The 20,393-nt window shown below is 29.1% G+C and overlaps 2 protein-coding genes across 5 annotated transcripts; one reads left to right on the forward strand and one right to left on the reverse strand.

Moving 5' to 3' along the window:
- The first annotated feature begins 5,180 nt into the window (after window positions 1-5,180).
- Window positions 5,181-7,260, forward strand: LOC112279038 (uncharacterized). 3 transcript variants are annotated; one of them, XM_024513092.3, is made up of 7 exons: window positions 5,181-5,213; window positions 5,520-5,693; window positions 5,832-5,911; window positions 6,022-6,250; window positions 6,360-6,505; window positions 6,598-6,826; window positions 6,934-7,260. In XM_024513092.3, the coding sequence occupies exons 2-7, from the start codon at window positions 5,670-5,672 to the stop codon at window positions 7,159-7,161; spliced, it is 936 nt and encodes a 311-aa protein (XP_024368860.1). In that variant the 5' UTR covers window positions 5,181-5,213; window positions 5,520-5,669; the 3' UTR covers window positions 7,162-7,260. The 3 variants fall into 3 exon arrangements, with proteins under 3 accessions (XP_024368860.1, XP_024368858.1, XP_024368856.2); XM_024513090.3 differs by having other exon boundaries at window positions 5,520-5,689; XM_024513088.3 differs by having other exon boundaries at window positions 5,520-5,664.
- A 10,832-nt stretch (window positions 7,261-18,092) lies between these two features.
- LOC112293758 (ubiquinone biosynthesis protein COQ4 homolog, mitochondrial) lies at window positions 18,093-20,288 on the reverse strand. 2 transcript variants are annotated; one of them, XM_024543579.3, is made up of 4 exons: window positions 19,832-20,288; window positions 19,238-19,426; window positions 18,780-19,053; window positions 18,093-18,399 (listed from the first exon to the last, which is right to left on the reverse strand). In XM_024543579.3, the coding sequence occupies exons 1-4, from the start codon at window positions 20,153-20,155 to the stop codon at window positions 18,368-18,370; spliced, it is 819 nt and encodes a 272-aa protein (XP_024399347.1). In that variant the 5' UTR covers window positions 20,156-20,288; the 3' UTR covers window positions 18,093-18,367. The 2 variants fall into 2 exon arrangements, with proteins under 2 accessions (XP_024399347.1, XP_024399338.1); XM_024543570.3 differs by lacking the exon at window positions 18,093-18,399 and having other exon boundaries at window positions 18,430-19,053.
- Between the last annotated feature and the right edge of the window lie 105 nt (window positions 20,289-20,393).

Below are 20,393 nucleotides of genomic sequence, written 5' to 3' on the forward strand. Positions count from 1 at the left end.
TTATATGTTAGCCAAATCTACATATTTTTAGACACCATAGATGAAACACTCCATTGAAAGACTATCAAAACTTAGAAAAAATAAAGAAAAAAGAATTTCTACTTTTTGAATTTTAAAAAATGGACAAAAGAGGGCAAGAAAGAAAGCAAGATTGAGGCACTTTTATGAAATTGAAGAGAATGAGACTAAAAATAATGTTGTTATCTAGGTTGTTTAGTGATTAAATATAGATATTTTTATTTATTTTTAACACTATGTAGATATACTTAAATTTATCTTGAAATAATTGAGTAGATTTGATCTAATAAGAAGTAGAAATGAATTATTGAGCTTGGACCAAATGACATGATTGACCAAATTATTGAGCTTAGACTAAGTGACATGATTGATCAAATTATTTAGTTGGATTAAGTCACATGATTGAGCAAATTATTGAGCATAGACCAAGTAATAAAGTTTGATCAAAAGATGAGGTTGAAAATGGATAAAGCTTTGATTTTGGAGGCTTTTACATTGGATCGATATTTTGATGATTTTTTATTGAACTAAACTACTAGTGGCTTTTTTTGAACTGTTCTTTGGCCATGAGTTAGGATAAAAAATTACAAATGAAGAATAGCGAGGCATTTAAATGTTGATTGTGGATTTTAGAGTTATTAGGATTTTAATAGTATTAAGTTTCCATGTATAAGTGAATAAATATATTTAAAAATATTATTTGTAATATTTTTTTTCAATGCCATAAAAAAAATAGATCTTGACTTTCGATTTTAATCTATTGTATTTAATTGGATTTGTTTTTTGAAATGAGCTTTAAAACATTCAATTATGATAAATTAAAAATATATAGATATATGTATATATATATATATATATATAATATTTTCAAGCTAGAAGCTTATTCCATCAAAGACCTATGAAGAATTAAAATGAAGGGGTCCAACAAAGCTAGAAATCAAGAGTAGAAAGTTTGAAGGTACGCAACTCCATAGATAGTTAAAGGTTTTATGTGAAATTTCATATGTATGTAGTCTAATTAGTCTACCATGTATTTTCAAAGTTTTATGATAAAAAAAATAGTTTAAAAGATATGGATAAATGAATGATAGAGGTTTGGCTGTGAGGTAGGTAGTAATAAATTAAAAGTTTAATTTGTTATTGTTGGTTTTAGCCTTCTAAATCTCATATAAATAAACATAAAATAGTTAACTAATTGTGTGAGTAAATGCAAGTGTCTTCATATTAATATATTGAATATATAAAGAATTATATGAAAATAATTTGAGAAGATTATTTAATATTATTTTGCGTTTAGATTAATGTTTTGGAGAAGAAGTCTTGAATTCATAAACCTACTACAATAATAAGCCCCATGCTTATGAACAATAATATAAATCATGATATATTATTAATAGAATTGATGCAAAAAATGTATAGTGATAGAGGATGTGAGATGTATCATACACTTAGATTTCTTCTTAAAAATCCTTTTATAATTAAACTTATACATATAGATAAGATTCATTTTTAAAATTATTTAATAGTAAATTTTGAAGTTATATTCATGAAAGAAGTTAAGAATTCAGAGGTACTAGTAATGTTTTGAATTGTGAATTATGAACAAGAGAGAGACATTATTATTTGTATTTTTTATTTGAACTATTGTGGAAAAATATAGAATAGATTAAATATAAGCTAGTATTAAAAAATTAGTATTATAGAGAAGAAGAAAGATACAACAAGTGGAATGAAAGGACTACTTTTTGTAATAGATGTGAAGTAAATAATGCGATTGTTTGAAGCTTTCAATTTGTATATGGGATAACGACAAGAAATGCAATAAAGAGAAGCATTAGCAACTATAGCTCTATACTCTGTAGTAAAGGAGGACCAATTTAATAATCAAGATGTCACTCCATATTTGCACATTTATGTAAGGAAAATGGAATTGAATAAGATTATAGAAAGAGAGATGATCGAGAGTTTTGAGTTTGCTATAATACCAAAGATACATGGAAGAGTAAGAGTGTTGAAAGAGAATGATGGAGAGTCTTAATTAGCATTTATACAAGCATTGAAGAAAATATTCTTCATAGAAGATTTAGAGAGAATTATAAAAAGAAATTTTTGGAGTAGATTGTACAACCAAATAACATTTTTAATATATACTTTAAATATGATTGGCTTTTTATTATCCAGCTCAATTTTTGCAAATCATCTGACATCATTATTGCAAAATAATTGCTCATCATACAATAAATGAATTATAATTTTTATTCTTACAAAAATAGATTCGTATTAGAGGTGAACACATCTTTTATATTAAGAATATACATGTACTATCAAGACCAGCAAGCTACATTGATGTTCACATTATGGTCAAGGCAAGCATAATATAGCTACTTTGAAGTAGAGAAATAGTGTCACAAAGAGGATGGAGTAGAAGGTTAAAAAATGCACATCAAAATTTCTCTTTATGGCATGGTTGTTTTAATAGAAGTTAGCATAACTTTGTGACAATTAAGGATGATCAAAATTTATCCAAATCTTAGAATCAAAGGAATAGATGCACTAGTTGGTGTTGAATTTTCTTGCTTATCACTCTCATGAGAAATACCAAGCCACATAATATATAAGCCACTTACATGGACTTGATAGAAATCAAACCTGGACTAATTGTGTAAATTATTGCAATCTCCAACCAACTGGATGGCTTGGTGATTGAATTTCACGACATGCAGGTATTTCTACTTACTTATTTTGTTGCTATTTCATTTTTATCTTCTGAATTTTTTGATATCCTTCTTTAAAAATAAATAAATAGTATTTTAATTTTTTAGCTTGGATTAGAATAAAAATTTGAGTTATAATCAGAATGGATAAAAATTAAAAGTTCATTAATTAGAAAATAAAGAGATGATGGTGATTCAAAGATGGGCCAATAAAATTCAAGCATCCAACATAGATAAATAAATTGGCCTTATTTTTTACCATTTGATAAAAAAAATAGAGGTAGGAGATCAAAGAAGTCGTTTTAAGTTCTTTTTTCCTACTTTGAGGTTTGGTTTAAAAGATAGGATGGTACATTTAAGCACCCCAAGTAGTATTTGAATGGACTTAGTGAAATTTTTCATATTTTGTATAACATTTTTGCATTTAATGCAAGATGGATGTGATTAGTTATATGTATATATATATATATATATATATATAATCACATATATACATATAAATATATACATATAAATATATATATATATATATATATATATATCAGGATGTATGTGAAGTGATTTAAGCAATTCATGGCCCAAATTGATAATTCCAAGGATGATATGCACAAGTAACAGATTTAAATCTAAGAGGGTATTATTTTTTATGTTTTATTAATTTTAAGTATTTTAAGTAAAATTTTAGGATAAATCAAGTTATATGGGAGTTAGTTAGTATATGGATGTTTTGTTTAAGCTAAATAAAATATTCTAGAGCTTAATTTAATTAATTTCAGGATTTAATTAATAAAAATAATTCATTCATGTCTAGAAGAATTTTTTTGGAGTATTTTGAATGTTTTTGAGTGAAATTAAAGTTAATTTAAGTAAAAAAGTGTATAATGATAAGTAAAAGAAAGTATATAAGCTAAATTAGATATGTTAGGATCTAATTTAATTAAATTCAGGATTAAATAGGAGAAAGTAATGGTTTAGGATCTATTAGAGGAAATTAGAGGTTTTTGAGGGGATTTAGTAATGAAATTTAGTGATAATCAATAGAATTGTAATTATAAATATTAGATTTTTAGTAAGAGAGTATTTAAGGATAAAATTAGATGGTCTAAGAACTAAATTTAGAAATTTAATATATAACTAAGATTTTAGAGAAGGAATAGATATTTTAAGATCTAATTTAAAAGAGATGCATATTACTTTTAATTAATTTAGACACATTAGAATCTAAGTTGATTAATTTAAGCTTTTTTATTGCTAATATCATGATTTGACATTTAATTAAGTATTAATGGAATTTAAAGACATTATTAAGTGAATTAAAGCATGGCTTTTGAGAATTAAAGGAGATTAAAGCATGATTTGATAACTTCTACTCCTTTCAACTCATTGTAGCCAAGAATCTAGTGTTTCTAAAGCAACTCTTCCTTTATAATAGCTCTAGGTAGGAACAACATTAAACAAGCTAGAATTAGCTGAAAAGGAACTTATGAAGAGTTTAAAAGCTTGAGAGAGGCATATCTTCCTAAATACTAATTCAAATGGGTTGTTTGAGGAGTCTATTGGCATTTTGACAAAGACTAAATAATAATAATGTGGTTGTTCAATAGATTTAAAACTTGGAAGAGGAGGAAGTTATGGAGCTTTAAAAGTTTGGAGGAAGTCTCAAAGGCTACCATGGACTAAATTCCTTTGGAGGAAAATGGTGGTCTTTCAAAAACTTAGTAAATATGGAATTGGACATCAACCTAAGGCCAGTCAAATTCTACAAAACATATTATGAGAGGGGGTTGGTTTCCTTCTTCACTTTGAAGGATTCTAAAGTGATTAGTAGAAAGTCTTAGTGGATTGGAACTGGTATTGGGGCCTCACATGAGGGACTCATGGACTATGGTAAGCTAATGAGGTGGCCGAGCTTACAAAAGAAATTAAAGTATTCTACTGTGAGTCAAAAAAGACCGGAATGAGAGATGGTATCCCTAAGACGATAGAAGGTGGTGGCCAAAAGACATAACTAAGTACTTGGTCCGATTTTCACCATGGAAGTGAATTTATATTTATATATATATATATACACACACATGTATTAATGGAGAATCATGGCCAATTAATGATAAGACAAGCAAACAGGAATAATTCCATGCCATTGCCGGCACAGCGATGAAGACCCACCACCGAGATGCTTTCATTCCATCGAGATGTGCTGCATCCCACTCTGTGACTTCCGCTTTGTCCACTTTCCACATGAACTCCGCTTTTGGCCTCGACACGTGGTATGAATTATGGGGCCGAGGGTGCAGTAAGCGCTCAAGGCAAGTGGCAAGGAAGCCCGCCAGGAAATGCAGTCTCTCTCTCACCTCACCTGACATGCTTCCCACGTACTGATTATTGGGCGAGGATTCCCCACACCTTATTAGTATTTGCTATCTTGGTTGTCAGTCCAATCGATAATCTGGAGGACACACGAGATTGGCATTATCGTTCGCTGTAAGAATTGTCATTTTGTATTCGAATAGTGTTTCAATACGTTTTCCTTGTCTTGAACGAATTTTCTGCAGGATTGAGCTTAAGATGTCCATCCTTGCTTGGCATGTTTTTAACTGCTTGTCATGATTATTCGCAACTCTCCATCTCGACAGAACTCTCTTAACAATTGATTCATGGAGACTTACTGATGAGCATTCTTGAACGCCCTTGATCGGGTTGCAGAACCCTAGAGATTTGACAATATCAGAAACTGAGATCACTACGAATTGCACGATAGATTGAATCTAATGGGAGATGAATTCGCAGGAAAAGGATGGGGCAATGGGGGGGAATACTGGGCCTAGAGACTGGAATTGTGCAAGCACCCATGGGACCTGATATCTCCGGCCCGGAGCTTGTGGCCGCCGTTGCCAATGCAGGAGGTCTCGGCATTCTCCGCGCTCCATCTCAGGTCTCATGCTTCCGTCTCATACTGGGTGTGTAAGTACCAATAGTTTATGTGCATTTTGTATTTAGTTCCATGTGTGTAGATATTTTGCCTGATTGTTTTCGATTCTGGTGGCTCAAGTTTCGATTATCGTTGGAAATGAAGGATTGATAATTCTCGGTTGCTTGCAGGACTATCCAGGAGTGCTGAAGGAGATGGTGGCCCGCACGCGACAGCTGACCAGCAAGCCTTTTGGAGTCGGTGTCATTCTGTGAGTATGGCACCTTACTTGCATCCTAAATTGCCGTCGTCGCCTTTATTAGGTGTGGGAATAGCTGGCTATATGGACAAGCTCACGGGTGGGATCGTGTGTATTAACAGAGCATTCCCACATGAGAAGACCCTAAAGGATATATATGCGGAGAGAGTCCAGTTCTTGCAAGTGTATTGGGGCGACTTTCCGAGAGAGCGGGTTGAAGAAGCTCACAAAGCAGGAGTGAAGGTGTTGCACCAGGTGGGGTCCGTTGAAGAAGCTCGCAAGGCCGCCGAAGCAGGGGTGGATGCCATCATTGCCCAGGGCACTGAAGCTGGTGGCCATGTCATTGGCCAGGCAAGCCTATATCCATTCTGCCTTCAATAGCACACCACAATTCTTCAGTTACTGTTTTTTTTTCCTTACACGGCAATAATGATCTGATGATTCAGAAGTCTACGTACAGGTTGGTTTACTGACTCTAATTCCAAGTGTAGTGGATGCACTCAAGAGCTACAACATACCTGTCATAGCAGCAGGAGGTATTGTGGATGGCCGTGGCTATGTTGCTGCACTTGCTCTTGGAGCCCAAGGCGTTTGCATGGGGACCAGGTTACTAATACCACTCTCTTTCCCATTTGCTTGATTGCACTTGAGAGTATATTTTCCTTTGTATCCTTAAGTGGTACCTCTCTGGTCTGAAGGTTTCTGGCCACACCTGAATCCTACGCGCATCCTCTTTACAAGCAAAAAATTGTTGAAGCTGGATATGACAGCACAGAGTACACTCATATGTATGGGAGAGGCCGCTGGCCAGGTGCTGCACACCGTGTCCTGAAATCTCCCTTCTTTGAGAATTGGAAGAACAAAATTGCACCAGATGAAACTGAAATTGGTCAACCCATCATTGGGAGCACCACTACATTTCACAATGTAAGTCATTCCACCACCCTCATCAGCTTCCGCATCTTAATTATAGCTGTCTATACCCTTGGGTTCATTCATAATTTTGCTTTATATCCACTGAATGTGTGCAACAGAAGGAGGAGGTGCCAAGATTTTCTGGAAAAGTTCCCAACATTACAACACAGGGTGATGTGGATAGTATGGTCATGTATGCTGGGATGGGTTCAGCTCACATCAAGGAAGTCCTCCCAGCAGCAACTGTGGTCAGGAGTTTACTTGAGGAGGCTCAAGTCATTATTGAGCAGAGGCTTCATGGACTTCTTGAAACCCAACTTAAACACCCTGCAAGCACAATGTTGTAAACTTTCAAAGATTGTAGACCCTTATATACTTCAGTGTTTGGTAAAATGTGTGCACAATAAAGTTCATCATGGTCCTCCCTGAGCCCAAATTTCAATGGCGGACGGTTCTGTGCGGCTTGTGACACTGCCACTTCGACAGGCCTAGTTCTTCATGCAGAAGTGATTCCTATGTTTAATTTCTCCATTTACTAACGCACAAAGCATTCCTTATTTCCAAGACTTGACTACAATCAGAAAACCAGCATATCAGGCATACATGGAGCAACAGATAGAATCATACAAGCAGCTGACTATCCTCGCCCCTTATACTTGAAATGCTTGCAGGTTATTTGGTGCATCTATACAGTATTAATAGAAAGTCTGAAAGTTGTGTCTGCCTACAGAGCTTATTATTGAGTTCTGAACACAAACAATAGAATTGACATTGTGTAGTACAAAGTTGTTTTGTTTCAAATGAGGCCTACAAACGGGCTCAAACAATTTTAGTATCAAAATTTTTTTTAAAAAAATTGGGATTTATTCCTACCAAAATTCTTAAGAATTAAGCATTTCATGATTTTTTTCATGATGATGAAGTATAGGCTTTCATTGTAGGAAGTTGTAAGTATTTCTAGGACTTCATGCCAAGAGGCCTGAGATTTTAGCCTAAGACTAAGCTTAAGATTTTAAAAAATATCTATCTTATACGTAATTTGTCATTAAGTAATATGCAAAAGATTTCCTATATTTAATCTTTGATATACTAAATTTGGTGTAATCTATAGAATATGTCAAATTTTATTATCCAATACATTGATGGAAAATAAAATAAAAATAAAAATAAAAACACATGAAAATAAAAAGATTACATTATTGTGCAAATAATTTATTTTATTTCTATCATAAAAGTAGCAAAAATTGTTCTTGTATCATGTGATATGGAGGTACTATACTGGATATAAAAGAAAAAATGCCAAGTTTTTTTGATATGGATAAGGGTGAGTAAGGTGAAGTAGCAATAATTAAGTAATGTATAGTGAGACAATTGTTAAAGGAAAACAAGATGTCAAGAACACAACTTAGAACCTCAATCACAAAGAAATGGTAATGTTCAAAGAAGACTAAAAGGTATAGATAAGAAAATATATTAGACTAGAATATATTAACAAAATGGTTATTTCCTAGAAATATAAAGGTTTAGAAGCCACAAGAAGAACTAATTTAAAAAATAAATTGACAAGAGTAAAGATGATGTCAATATTATTTCTATTCATATTAGCTTTTTATATGGTGGCTCCTTAAAGAATACATGGTTGGTGGGACAACAAATCAACTTGCTTAGACATGTATTCAATTACGAGGCCTTATTGTGCTTGTAGGTCCAAACTACGTCTATAAAACATTTAAGATGTTTTATAAAGAAAATAATATCAAACCAATATATTCTACTTATTTCTACCTACTTCTGTATACTTAAGTAATTTAGACATTTGTTATATTATTTCTTTTAGAAAAGAGTTCACAAAGAGTACTCAAGCTATTTCATAAATTAATGAAGTCTAAGATCCATTAAATCATATTAGTAATAAAGTGGAATTTATATTCTTTATAAAGAATGTAGTGTTGAAGATTGATGATGTAGAGTCTTTGCTCAAGAACAAGTGTTGTAAGATTAAACAAATGTTTTGAAAGTTTTCGTATTTAAGACTACCAAAAAAAAATTTAAATAAATTTTACAATATTTTTATTTCTAAAATATCATGTTACAAAAAAATCATGTTTTCCTTTAACAATTGTATTTGAAGTGCACACAATTTTATTTAAATTTTTGGAACATTTAAATATCTTGAATGAAAATAAATAAAAATAAAATAAAAATAAAAATAAAAACTTGCTTTTAAATTTAAATTTTCTAGAATAATTAAGAATGTTAAGTCTAATGTCAAAAATAAGATGTTTTATTAATCTAATTCAAAAAACTTCATTAAAAAAGCTAGAACCAATTTATGTAAATGCATTTTAATTAATGAATTTTTTTTAAAAAAATATTAAAATCGTATAGTTATAAAAATATCAAATTAAAGAGTTTTTTTTGTCTGTCTAAGTATTTATTAAGATTTAAATTTTATTATAAACTATAATATTATTGTTGACTAAAAAATCATAAAAATAAAGTCTAAGTAATTCTAAGACACATTATTCTAATTAGTTTAGTATTTTTTTATATTTTTAATAGCTTTTGTTTAGTCTCTAAAACTATTGTCTAAAATTTTCTTTTAGATATATGTGTTATTTATTAGAAATTTTCAAAAGATAATTGGTAAGTAAAAAAAGAATAAAAAAGGACATCATGACTTTTTAGTGATTTCTACATTATAAAAAAACTAGCTAATTTAACTCAATTATATTGCCATAAGAAATCAAGAAGTTATAATGAATTATTATTAATTTGATATTATCATCTTATATACAATAAAAGACTTTTGAAAAAATCAATTAAATTATTTTACTAATTTTTAGAATATAATTTTAAGATTTTTTTCTAAATGATTTTATCACTTTTTATAGGCTATTACGAAAAATTAGAGCAAGATCTAAAGGTCTCTTAAAGTTCTTAGGCTAATTAGATGTTTTCAAATATCATGATGAAGTTAATTTATTTTAAGAAATAATTATATTGATAGAATTTAAAGTAAGCAACAACTATAATAGTTGTAGTAGTAGTATATTATGTATAAATTGTAGCACCTTGGAAGTAGACAAGATGATAAGACTAAGACCTTGTAGCTTATATACGACACTATATACCACTTTTGAACCTTAGTGAAGCTCAAATTCTTGATTACTTAATTAAGTTATCCTTAAGATAAAATTAAATTGCCTAATTATTTTTAATATTTACCTTCTACCTTCAAATTGTCATAAACTTAATTATAATAAGATATATTTATATTTTTTATGTTTTCAAAACAATAAACAATAAATTAGATAAAATATATTTCTTAACTAATAATTATAATAATTATTATTATATCATTTATCAAGTAAATATCTAATGAAAAGAGCATGACTTATTTTGGAATACTTACTTCTTTGATTCTCTTTATTTCTGTTTTTCTTATTTATTCATTTTTTTCACTTTATATTGCAAATTTCAAGAAAATTCTAATTGAATTTACCTTACAATTTGGATTGATGCTTGACTTTTACCATCATATCTTATAATTAAATCATATATTTTTTACTATTAAATAAATTCTTTTCAATCTAAAATATATATATATATATATATATATATATAGATAGATCCAATTTTGCTCTTTATTTAATTATATATGAATATGTGTTGGACATCCAAAAGATTTAAGCTTTAAAGAATCTATAAATTTATTATACTAATTCTTTTTAAGTATCTTATTTTTAATTATAATAAATAAATAAAGATTTATAAAATAATAGCAAGACTAGTAGCTTTAACATAGAAGTTTATTCTAATTTTAAATTATTTAACATATTTGTAAATAATCATTCATAAAATTATTATTAAAATATTATTGTGCATAGCACAATTTAACTATATCCAATCGCTTTTCTCCTTAATTAGATGTAATAGCAATTCTACTTTTAAAATTTTCTTTTGTAAGTTTATGAATGGTTTGATCTTCTCATTTATTACCAAAATATAATATCTTTAAGAAATATTTAGAATTCTATCTTTTACTATCTATTTACAATCTATAGAGTCTAATGCATCAAATCAAATAATATATATATATATATATATATATATATATATAATATAAGTATACTAAGTATCAAAAAACATATTCTAAATGACATTAAATATTTTGATATAAATTATATCAAAGCAATTTATAGAAATCTATCTTTAAATATATCAAATCAAGTTTTGTATTTTAACATGTAACTTTTCTTATTCTAAATTTCTTCAGTAATTCTTTTTCTTATGAATAAATATTCACATTATAAAGATTTTTTTTTAGGTTCTATTCTTATATTATTACATAAACAAAGACTAATTATCTCTTCTAATTCTATTGTGTATTTCTTATATTATAAAGTAGTGAAAAAATAAAAATCTATCTTTGATTTATTAATTATTTTTCATATGAAATTTTTTTAATATTACCAATATTTTTTTATAAAATTCTTATTTATATTATTTCAAAATTCTTGATTTCTAAGATTCAAAAAAAAAAAAAAAAAAAAAAAAAAAAATTGTGCTTATTATTCTTGGTCTATTTTTTCCTATTCTTTATAATTTTTGTCTTAAAACTTTTAACCTATAAATTTGTAGACTCTTTATTATATACGCATATATTCTATCCTTATTTATTTTATTTTAAAATTTTCTTTCTATTAAATTTTTCTACTTCAAATTTTATATTTACAAACTTTGTTGCCATTTTGTTACTTCAATTATACTTTAGAATTAGCTTTTGAAGAAAACAAATACAAAATCACTCATACACACATATACACACACATACATATATATATATATATATATATATATATACATACATTATATTAAAAAATGGTTTTATTAGAACTAGAATAAAATACTTATAATTCTACATAGTTATATATAAGAGCTACTAAAATTCTCAAAGACTATTAAAAATACACCTTAAGCCTCTACTAAATATGATCTACATTAGGCTTCACATGGCAACACATTCTACCCTTCTTTAGTCTTGATAAGACTAAAATAATTTCTTTTTTATATTTGAAATCTTCACAGGGATATTTAAATAGATGGCAAGAAAATCCAAGATATATACAGTGACAAACAAAACCAAGTACAAAATCTGAAGTGCCAACTTTCAAGAGCAATTACAGAAATTTCAATGATTGCTTTATAAATCTAAAAGTTACATGGAATAATACACACAATCTTGTACACATGTACAAAGTTGCACATCAAATTGATAACTAAACATCCTTCTACAAAGTCAAATCAACAACTATGTCTTGTACTCAGTATTGTTCAAAGAAAATCTTCAAACTTCAATATTTAGTCCAATAACCTTTTGCTTCCAAAACAGGTGAAATCCTTCTTGGCATACTTTTGTATAGTTTCTCACAATCTTTTGCATCAAAACTAGGGTAAATACTACAAACATTCTCCCACAATTCTTGAACACCTCTTGGCCTTGGAGTGACTTGGCTTAAACGCTGTTTGAGAAGGGCCCAAAAATGTTCCATTGGATTCAAATCTGGAGATTGAGCTGGCCATCGAAGGAGCTGAAATGGCTGTGAAGAGAGCCAAAACTGAACACTTTTTGCCATATGTTTGGGATCATTATCATGTTGAAAAACCACCTTAGTAGGATCTAAGTTGTAATTCTTTGTGGTACTTTGCAAGTAGGTTTCTAAAATTTTTTTGTACAAGTGTTGCTCCATTCTACCTTCAATTTGATACCAAGCACCCGGCCCAAAAGCAGTGATACAACCCCAAATCATAATTGAACCACCACCATGTTTGACAGTTTGACTAACATGTTTAGGTCCAGGTCGTTCTCCTTCTCTCAACCAACACCAAGTCCTACCATCTGAGTTGATTAGGTTAATCTTTGTCTCATCACTGAAAATAATCCATCTCCAATCATCAACGGTCCAATTTTTGTATTTATGAGCAAAACTCAACCTTGCAAGAACATGTCTTTTGGCAAGTAGAGGCTTCTTTTGTTGCACACAAGCACCCAAACCAGCTTCTTTCAAACCACGCCTCAAGGTGATGTCTGAGAAGTGTTTACTTGTTTTTTCTCGAAGTTGTTTTGCAGCTGCACTTGCCGTTTTGAGACAACCAGGAGTGACAAGGTGCACACCAAGTCGCTTCTCTTGCTCTCCTAAAACCTTTGGACGTCCTCCTCTTTGCTTTTCTATTTCACCACTAATCTCCCTCCTCATATGAGCTACTCAAGACTGACTCATTCCAAGTGAGTCTGCAACTTTTCTTGTAGAAACACCACTCCTAAGCTGCACCAATGCTTGATGCTTCAATGATTCACACAACCGAGGCATAGAGATACAATTGACAAATCAACTTTCACTATAGATAGTACACAAGAAGAGCAACACAACAAACAAAAAATGCCCTCAAATCTTGCAACAAGGAGTGTACATTGAAATTTCGAAATTCAGTAAGAAGAAGCAACCAAAACTGAGTACGCACGTTTGTGTGCTTCTACAACACTTTTTTCATAAACCCTACCTCAAATGATAATGAGATTTTTCATCCATATAGAGGACTGGATGAATACACACAATAAAAAAGTAATTCTATCAATTGATTTATGTGTCAGTTGGAAGGATCAATGAATTATGAGTGTTCAGATTTTGTACTCGATTTTGTTTGTCACTGTACATATATATGATTAGTCAAATAAAAATAAGATTCTATAAAAAGAAATAAGTAAGTAATTAAAAAATATATAAGAAAATTGAGAAAGACCATCATACTTATATTACTAGCTATAAAATAAAAGTTGATATTTTTTTATTTATCAAGTTTAATAGAAATATTTAATTTCAAAAGTAAAACACTTCAACATAAAGAATCACATGATAAAGTAAAATCTTGTCCAATCTTATTAATCTAATTGATTGATTAAATTAATTAATTTTAAAAGATTAATATTTAATTAAAGAATGATTTAATGATTGAATATGTTTCAAGATAGTAGTACTTAGATTCTCGAAAGAAGGCTAATTATAATAAAACATTGAAAAAGACTTAACAACTTAGAATTTTTTTATCTAATTAAATAAATTGTAAAAAAAATTATTATAATCAATAAGATTGAGTAAGTTTCTAAAAATTATCAAAGGTACAAATTATTTTTAGAGTTTTAGATGTAACTATAATAATTCTTCTAAAATATAAGAGTTGTAGGAGATTTAAGTCATTTTTAAATTAATTATCTCTACTCTTATTTTTTAGACAAATCAAAGTTGTAGAATAAAATTATGTAAAAGATATAAATAATAAATATATATATATATATATAGATTAATGAAGTATTTTAGTATATAGTTGTGGTGGATGTTAAATTATACCCAAAAACTTAGAAACTCGTGTTGAATTATTATGGATAGTCTTTTAATTCTAAAATAAATTGAGATATTAGAAAAAAAATATTAATAATATTAATATACAACTTGGTTTAGAGATTAATACTAAAATTTGTTAGTTGAAAGTTGGTATAATTATTCTTCTTCTAAAAATTACTGACCAACTATGTACTTGAGTACCAAACTATTAGTATATTTCTAAAGATTGCACATAAGCTACTTATATTATAATTAATTTGGTAAAAATAATAATCCGAATACACAACTCTTCAGGTTGATAAGTAGCAAAGAGATTCTATAAATTATTAATACTCTATAATAAGTGACACTAATCAGATCAAAGAATAAGTTCAAGATACAAAAACAAATCTCAAGATATGCTCAAAATCCTTAAAAGTATAACACATTAGTTTTAAAAAAGTTGTTGGAGAATATTTGATTTTACAAAGAAGATATATAGGAAAAAAATAGAATAAAAAATAAGTAGAATCTGCACAATATAGCCAATTAAGTTTAAAGATTCTGTTGACTGGAATAAAATAAAATAAAATAAATAAATAAAAATAAAAATAAATAAGAATTTGATTTTAAAATTTGCAAAAAAATCAAAGATTTGTATGAAGAATTACAATTTTAAAAAAAAAGTTTTTAGAACTTAAAGTATAATCAAGTACATGATTTTGTTAAATAATTTAAATAAAGTTCAGATGCTTTAAATACCAAACATTAAATTATGTTACAATTTTTTTTGAAAAATTTTAAAATTAATTAAAATTTGGTTAATTTTGCAATATTGTAGCAACAATTAATGGCAAGCATTTTTAAAAAAAAAAAATTATAATTTAATTCTTTTTTAAACGGCCAATAGAAATATTTAAAAATATATATTTTAGACTTCTAGACAATACTTAGATCTTGCCAAATAAAGTTTTGAGATGATGATTGATAGCCACCATAACACTTGGTATTAGTCAAATTAAGACCAAGAAGACATTGATTGAAGAGTGAAGGCATAAATAGGGAGATAGTAAAAGAACCATTAATTTAGCCAATGAATTAGAGATGTAGTAAAAGTAGATAATAATATCTCACTTTATATATTTATTAATAGAAAATCTTAATTTAAAAATAGATATTTTAAAAAAATTCACTATATCAAGTAACTTAATTCAAATTTGTTGAATTAAATGAATTTTTACTCGATTGTCAATTGTGTCAACTCAACTTATTCAACTTAACTACATTTATTTAACTTAGATAAAGAAATGCATATCAAAATTAAGATAAGTGCCAACAATTGAATAGATTTTAGAATATAAACACTTAGTTTTTAAGAGATTTAAGCGCAAATTCATTAAATATTATTTAATCTAATCTAGCTTTCTAGCATAAATTAATGTTTTTTTTTTTCATATATAATTAGAATTATTTTGAAGTAAGTAAGTGTATGTCATATCTTTTGGAATTAGGAATACACTTAAACATTATTTTAAATATAAGAATTAAAAGAATTAGTTTCTTTAATTTACTTATTTGTATTTTAGTTTTGTATAAAGACAAAAATTATACAAAATAAACACAATATGAGAGAAGATTACATATTTTGGCTAGATATATTATTATTTTTAAATGTAATAAAAATTAAAATTTAAAACCTAAGTTTAGAAATAAAAATTGATTCGAAATTTTAAGGTTTATTATTATCATTAAACAAAGTAAGATAGAAGAATATGACAAAATAAATAAATAACTAAATAAATGAATAAATTGAATGGTGGTTCCAAATTTAAAATCTTTATAACAATATGCAAGCCAATGACTATACAAATCTGTATACACAATGATTTTTTTTATAATACACACTACAAAAGGATAAAAATAAATAAATCAAATTCAAAATTAACAAAGCATGTCAACTTTCCTTATTTAAAAAAATTATATGATACTAAAAAATATAAAAATAAATAAATAATTCTCTTTAAATAATATAAGAAGAAATTAAATCAAAAATTATTTTTTAAGTTAATATTTAAACTAAAATACACTATTATTATTTTAGTTTATAATTATTTTAAAATAGCAAATAATTAACTAGAAATAATAGTGATAATTGTTATATTATAGAAAGAGAAGTAAAAGATTCGCTATTATTTTATTTACTATTTTAAAATAGCGAATAATTATTATTTTAGTTATAGTTATTAAAAATAATACACTATTATAAATTTAATAATTATAAAATAATACACTATTATAAATTTAAAATATTTTTTATTATATAGTTTAAAACTATTCTCACTAGCTCTTTTATATTTAACAATAATCTAATTTGGTTATGAGAAAAAAATTATGTAATAATAATTGGACCATCTTGTACTATATTAATTCAAAATTTTAAATTCTGAATAAAAGTAAATAGATAAATAATAACATAATCCACATTAACAGATTACAATATGAATATGAAACATGTGAAGTTGCCAAACAAAACATGATTTAGTTACAAATATATGAGTTAAATTTAGTTCACATGCTTTATTCAGCTAAAAATAATCTATAAATAAAATAATTAAATTAAACTAATTAAAACTTTAGGTATAATAGGCTTTAAAAAAGAATATTTTTACTATTACTAGTAAGGACAATAAAATCCTTAAAAAGATTGTATCTTACATCATTTTTACTCTAGCAACTTAAAACTACATCCTTAGATAGAAATCAATTTCTTGAGTTGATGCTTTAATATTTGTAGAAAGTAATATGTGCATTGCAAGATTATGAACTAGTAAGGACAATAAAATCCTCAAAAAGATTATGTTATTATTGAAACTTGAATATAAAAATAAAACTCGATTCTAATCTTAAACAATTTAGTGAGCAATAGTTAAATAAAATATTTTAAAATAACAGAAGATGACTTTGAATTTGAAAGTATAAGGTTTAGGATTTAAAATGACTTTTTAAGCTGCCATGAATTTTAGATATATCTTAGAGATAGATACAAGACTTCTTGAATTGACAAAATTTGATATCTTTGTAAATATAGTTATATCAATGAAAGTGGTATACAGTTGTAAATACATTTTATGAATATCTAATTTCAAAATGTTAATTACAATTAGAAAAATCTAAAACAAAGTTCTAAGATAGAGATTTAACAAAAAAAAAATTATCATGTTTTAAATTTAAAGTATTTGTTTTGTATTCCAAACATAAATCTGTTATTAAATGGTATTTTATCTTATTGATACTTAGTTTTCTAATTCCTAAATCTAAATGCAATACTATTAAATAAAATAAAAGTTATAGGTTGATATAGACATACTTAAAGTAAAAACATGAAATTAAGATATGTAAACATAAAAGTAAATTAATTAGTCATACTAAGATTCTTTTTTTAAAAAGTTAATGTTAACCTGTAAAAATAACTAGAAAATAGCGAATAATTAACTAGAAATAATAGTGGTAATTGTTATATTATAGAAAGAGAAGTAAAAGATTCTAAAAAGATTTCATATGTTAATTTTAAAGCAAACAATAAAATTTCAAAATTAATAACAAATTATTTTGATTTTAAAAAAATTACATGTTTAAGGTGATTTTGAAGATCTTTAAAAAAAATCCAATGTAAAGTTGGAGTTACAGTCATAAAATGTTAATCTATAAGCCATTTCAACATTGTAAACCATTCTTAGTAGGTGATTCATTTTCATTTATTTTCTGTTTTGAAAAACAAATTTGGCACTCTTGACATTATGTACTAAAATTTTCACATTTGCAAACATCAAGCCAAGTAAATAGTGAAAAATACATACAAGTAGAAAATACATATGTTCTAATAAAATTACAATAAATAGAAATCCGCTAACTTTAAAATATAAATAAATAAATAAAAACTTCTCACTGAAAGTTTGTTCACTTTTGAAAAGAGTGCAAAGCCTCAATCCCTTATTACAAAGAAAATATATACCCCTATGTTCCACTCACCAGTCGAGTGAATCTCAAAAATAAAGAAATATAACCTCTTTAAATTGGATCCTACAAAAAAAATGTACACCAGAATTCGACACGTTTTTAGCGTCCTCCCAGAACGATTCTCCAACCTACCCTCTAATTTTTGAAAAAACAATTATGGAAACTGTTCGCTGTACAGAGCATAACCTGAGCACTCCACAATCAAACAATGAAGAATTATAACGAATCTGAATTTGCATTTGTACTTGGTTAGCCTAACAGAAATCAGAAAACTTCAGCTAGTGTGAAATTTGGAAGACTTGTGCAAGCTAACAGGGGGATCAAATGCTTGCTAAGAAGCACGTCATCTGATAGCTTGGAGGTCAAGCTTCGTCCTGAGTGCACAATCAGGATCGTTATGGCATAATTGCTGATAATGAGAATGGTCATGTCTTATAAATTCAATACACCACTCTCCAGACCCTAGTATGTGCTGTAGAATTCTACTGATTAAATCCTAAAACTGGAATGAAATAGGCCTATCTACACAACTTTCTTCTTGGGCCTTAGAGGGGCAGGAATTATACCCCACTTACTGCGAACTTCATCCAAATCCTCATGAAGATGCTTTTCGTAATAGATACACATGAGGTCCCTGGCAGATCTGCCAGCCCTCATTGCCCATGGCCCGTAATGTTTGAAAAGCGCTGCTCGCTGTTCAGATTTAAGACGCCAAGATGCTCCGGCAACGGAGAGGAAACACATAGGCAATAATGTTTGCTGAAACTCTACCATTTTGAGTGCTAGCTCACCGACAACACTTGTTGGGCAGTTGAAAAGAACGTGCCAAAAGTCATGAACCTGCAAGTATGCCAGATTTGGCGTTTCAGCAATCTCTTCCGTGTCGTCAGAACTGGAAGAAATGAAAGAACCCATATACGATATGACAAGACATAAAGATCCATCAGAGACATCAACAGTGCAATCCGTAAAACGTCTAAGGCATAAAAATTCTCGATGGCATGGATCAAGCACAAATGAGTACCTCTCTAGCGCGTTGAGCGACATATGCTAACTCCTCGCTTTCCACGAAACGGACTGGTGGTCTGTCATCAGGGGAAAAGTTACGAGAGCCCATGAACTTAGCATAAGCCCCTCCAAAAGTATTTTCGGGCATATCCCACGCGTGTTGAACTTGGGATGCGATCACTCGAGGTCTTTCATTCAATATTTGCTGAAAATAGAGATAACAACAACAATCAGCCATTGTCGTCCGACCCTATGATTGACAAATCTCCGCCCCAAATCGGACACTAAAAACAATGTATTACACCAAAGTAGAAAACAAAAGTAGACGTACTCACAATAAATTACTTCCAAATCCAAAGTCTTTCTCTCACATTCAGCGCATGTAATGACCCTTTGCAGCAGGATTTATAAAATTCTGATGCAATAATAAGTTGCAAAAGAAGGTCCCTCAAATTCAAAACGAAAATTTCATTGGAGTGTGAATCTGAAATCCAGAATGATATAAGGACAGATGGGATCCCTTTGTTATCAAGATTTGCATCGTATAGGTGGTGAAATTGATAAACCCTAAACGGCAAATTGATTGAAAAGAGAGATGAAGATGACGTACTTGACCTTCAGGGGAAGCTTTCATGCGCTCTAGGATGAGGTGGAAGGCGGGGCCTCCGGTGGTTTCTCCGAGCGCAGCCACAAAATCAGCGCGGGCAGGGTTGATGAAGGCGCCAACAGCAGAACCCACAGCGACAGCTGCCTGTTCCCAGGGTCTCAAGACAGTGATGGGAGTCGGGGTGGGAAGTTGAGGTTGAGGTTGAGAATGGGGATGGGAATGAATTGGATTAGAACGGCTACACAAGTAGCGATGCGAGTGAAAAGAGAACGGCTGGGACAAGGATCCAGAGAAGAGAGAGGAGAGAGCGCGAGTAGGGCAATGCATGATGGAGAACAAGAATGGAGAATCACAGCAAATGATAGGAAAACGGTGAAGGTGGCGCAATACGGACTCAATGGAGACAGTGAGCTTACAAGAAAGCGGTGATGTTCGAGATGGTGACCAAAGGGCGACGGTGAGGAGGAAGATTTACAGGAGAAGAAGGAGGGCAGGGGTGGAGTAGGAGGGTTGGGGGGGGGGGGGGGGGGGGGGGCACCGAGGCGAAGTTTTGCAGGCACACTAA

The sequence above is a fragment of the Physcomitrium patens genome, chromosome 2 (assembly GCF_059467195.1).
Source record: "Physcomitrium patens ecotype Gransden chromosome 2, ASM5946719v1, whole genome shotgun sequence".
NCBI lineage: Eukaryota > Viridiplantae > Streptophyta > Bryopsida > Funariales > Funariaceae > Physcomitrium > Physcomitrium patens.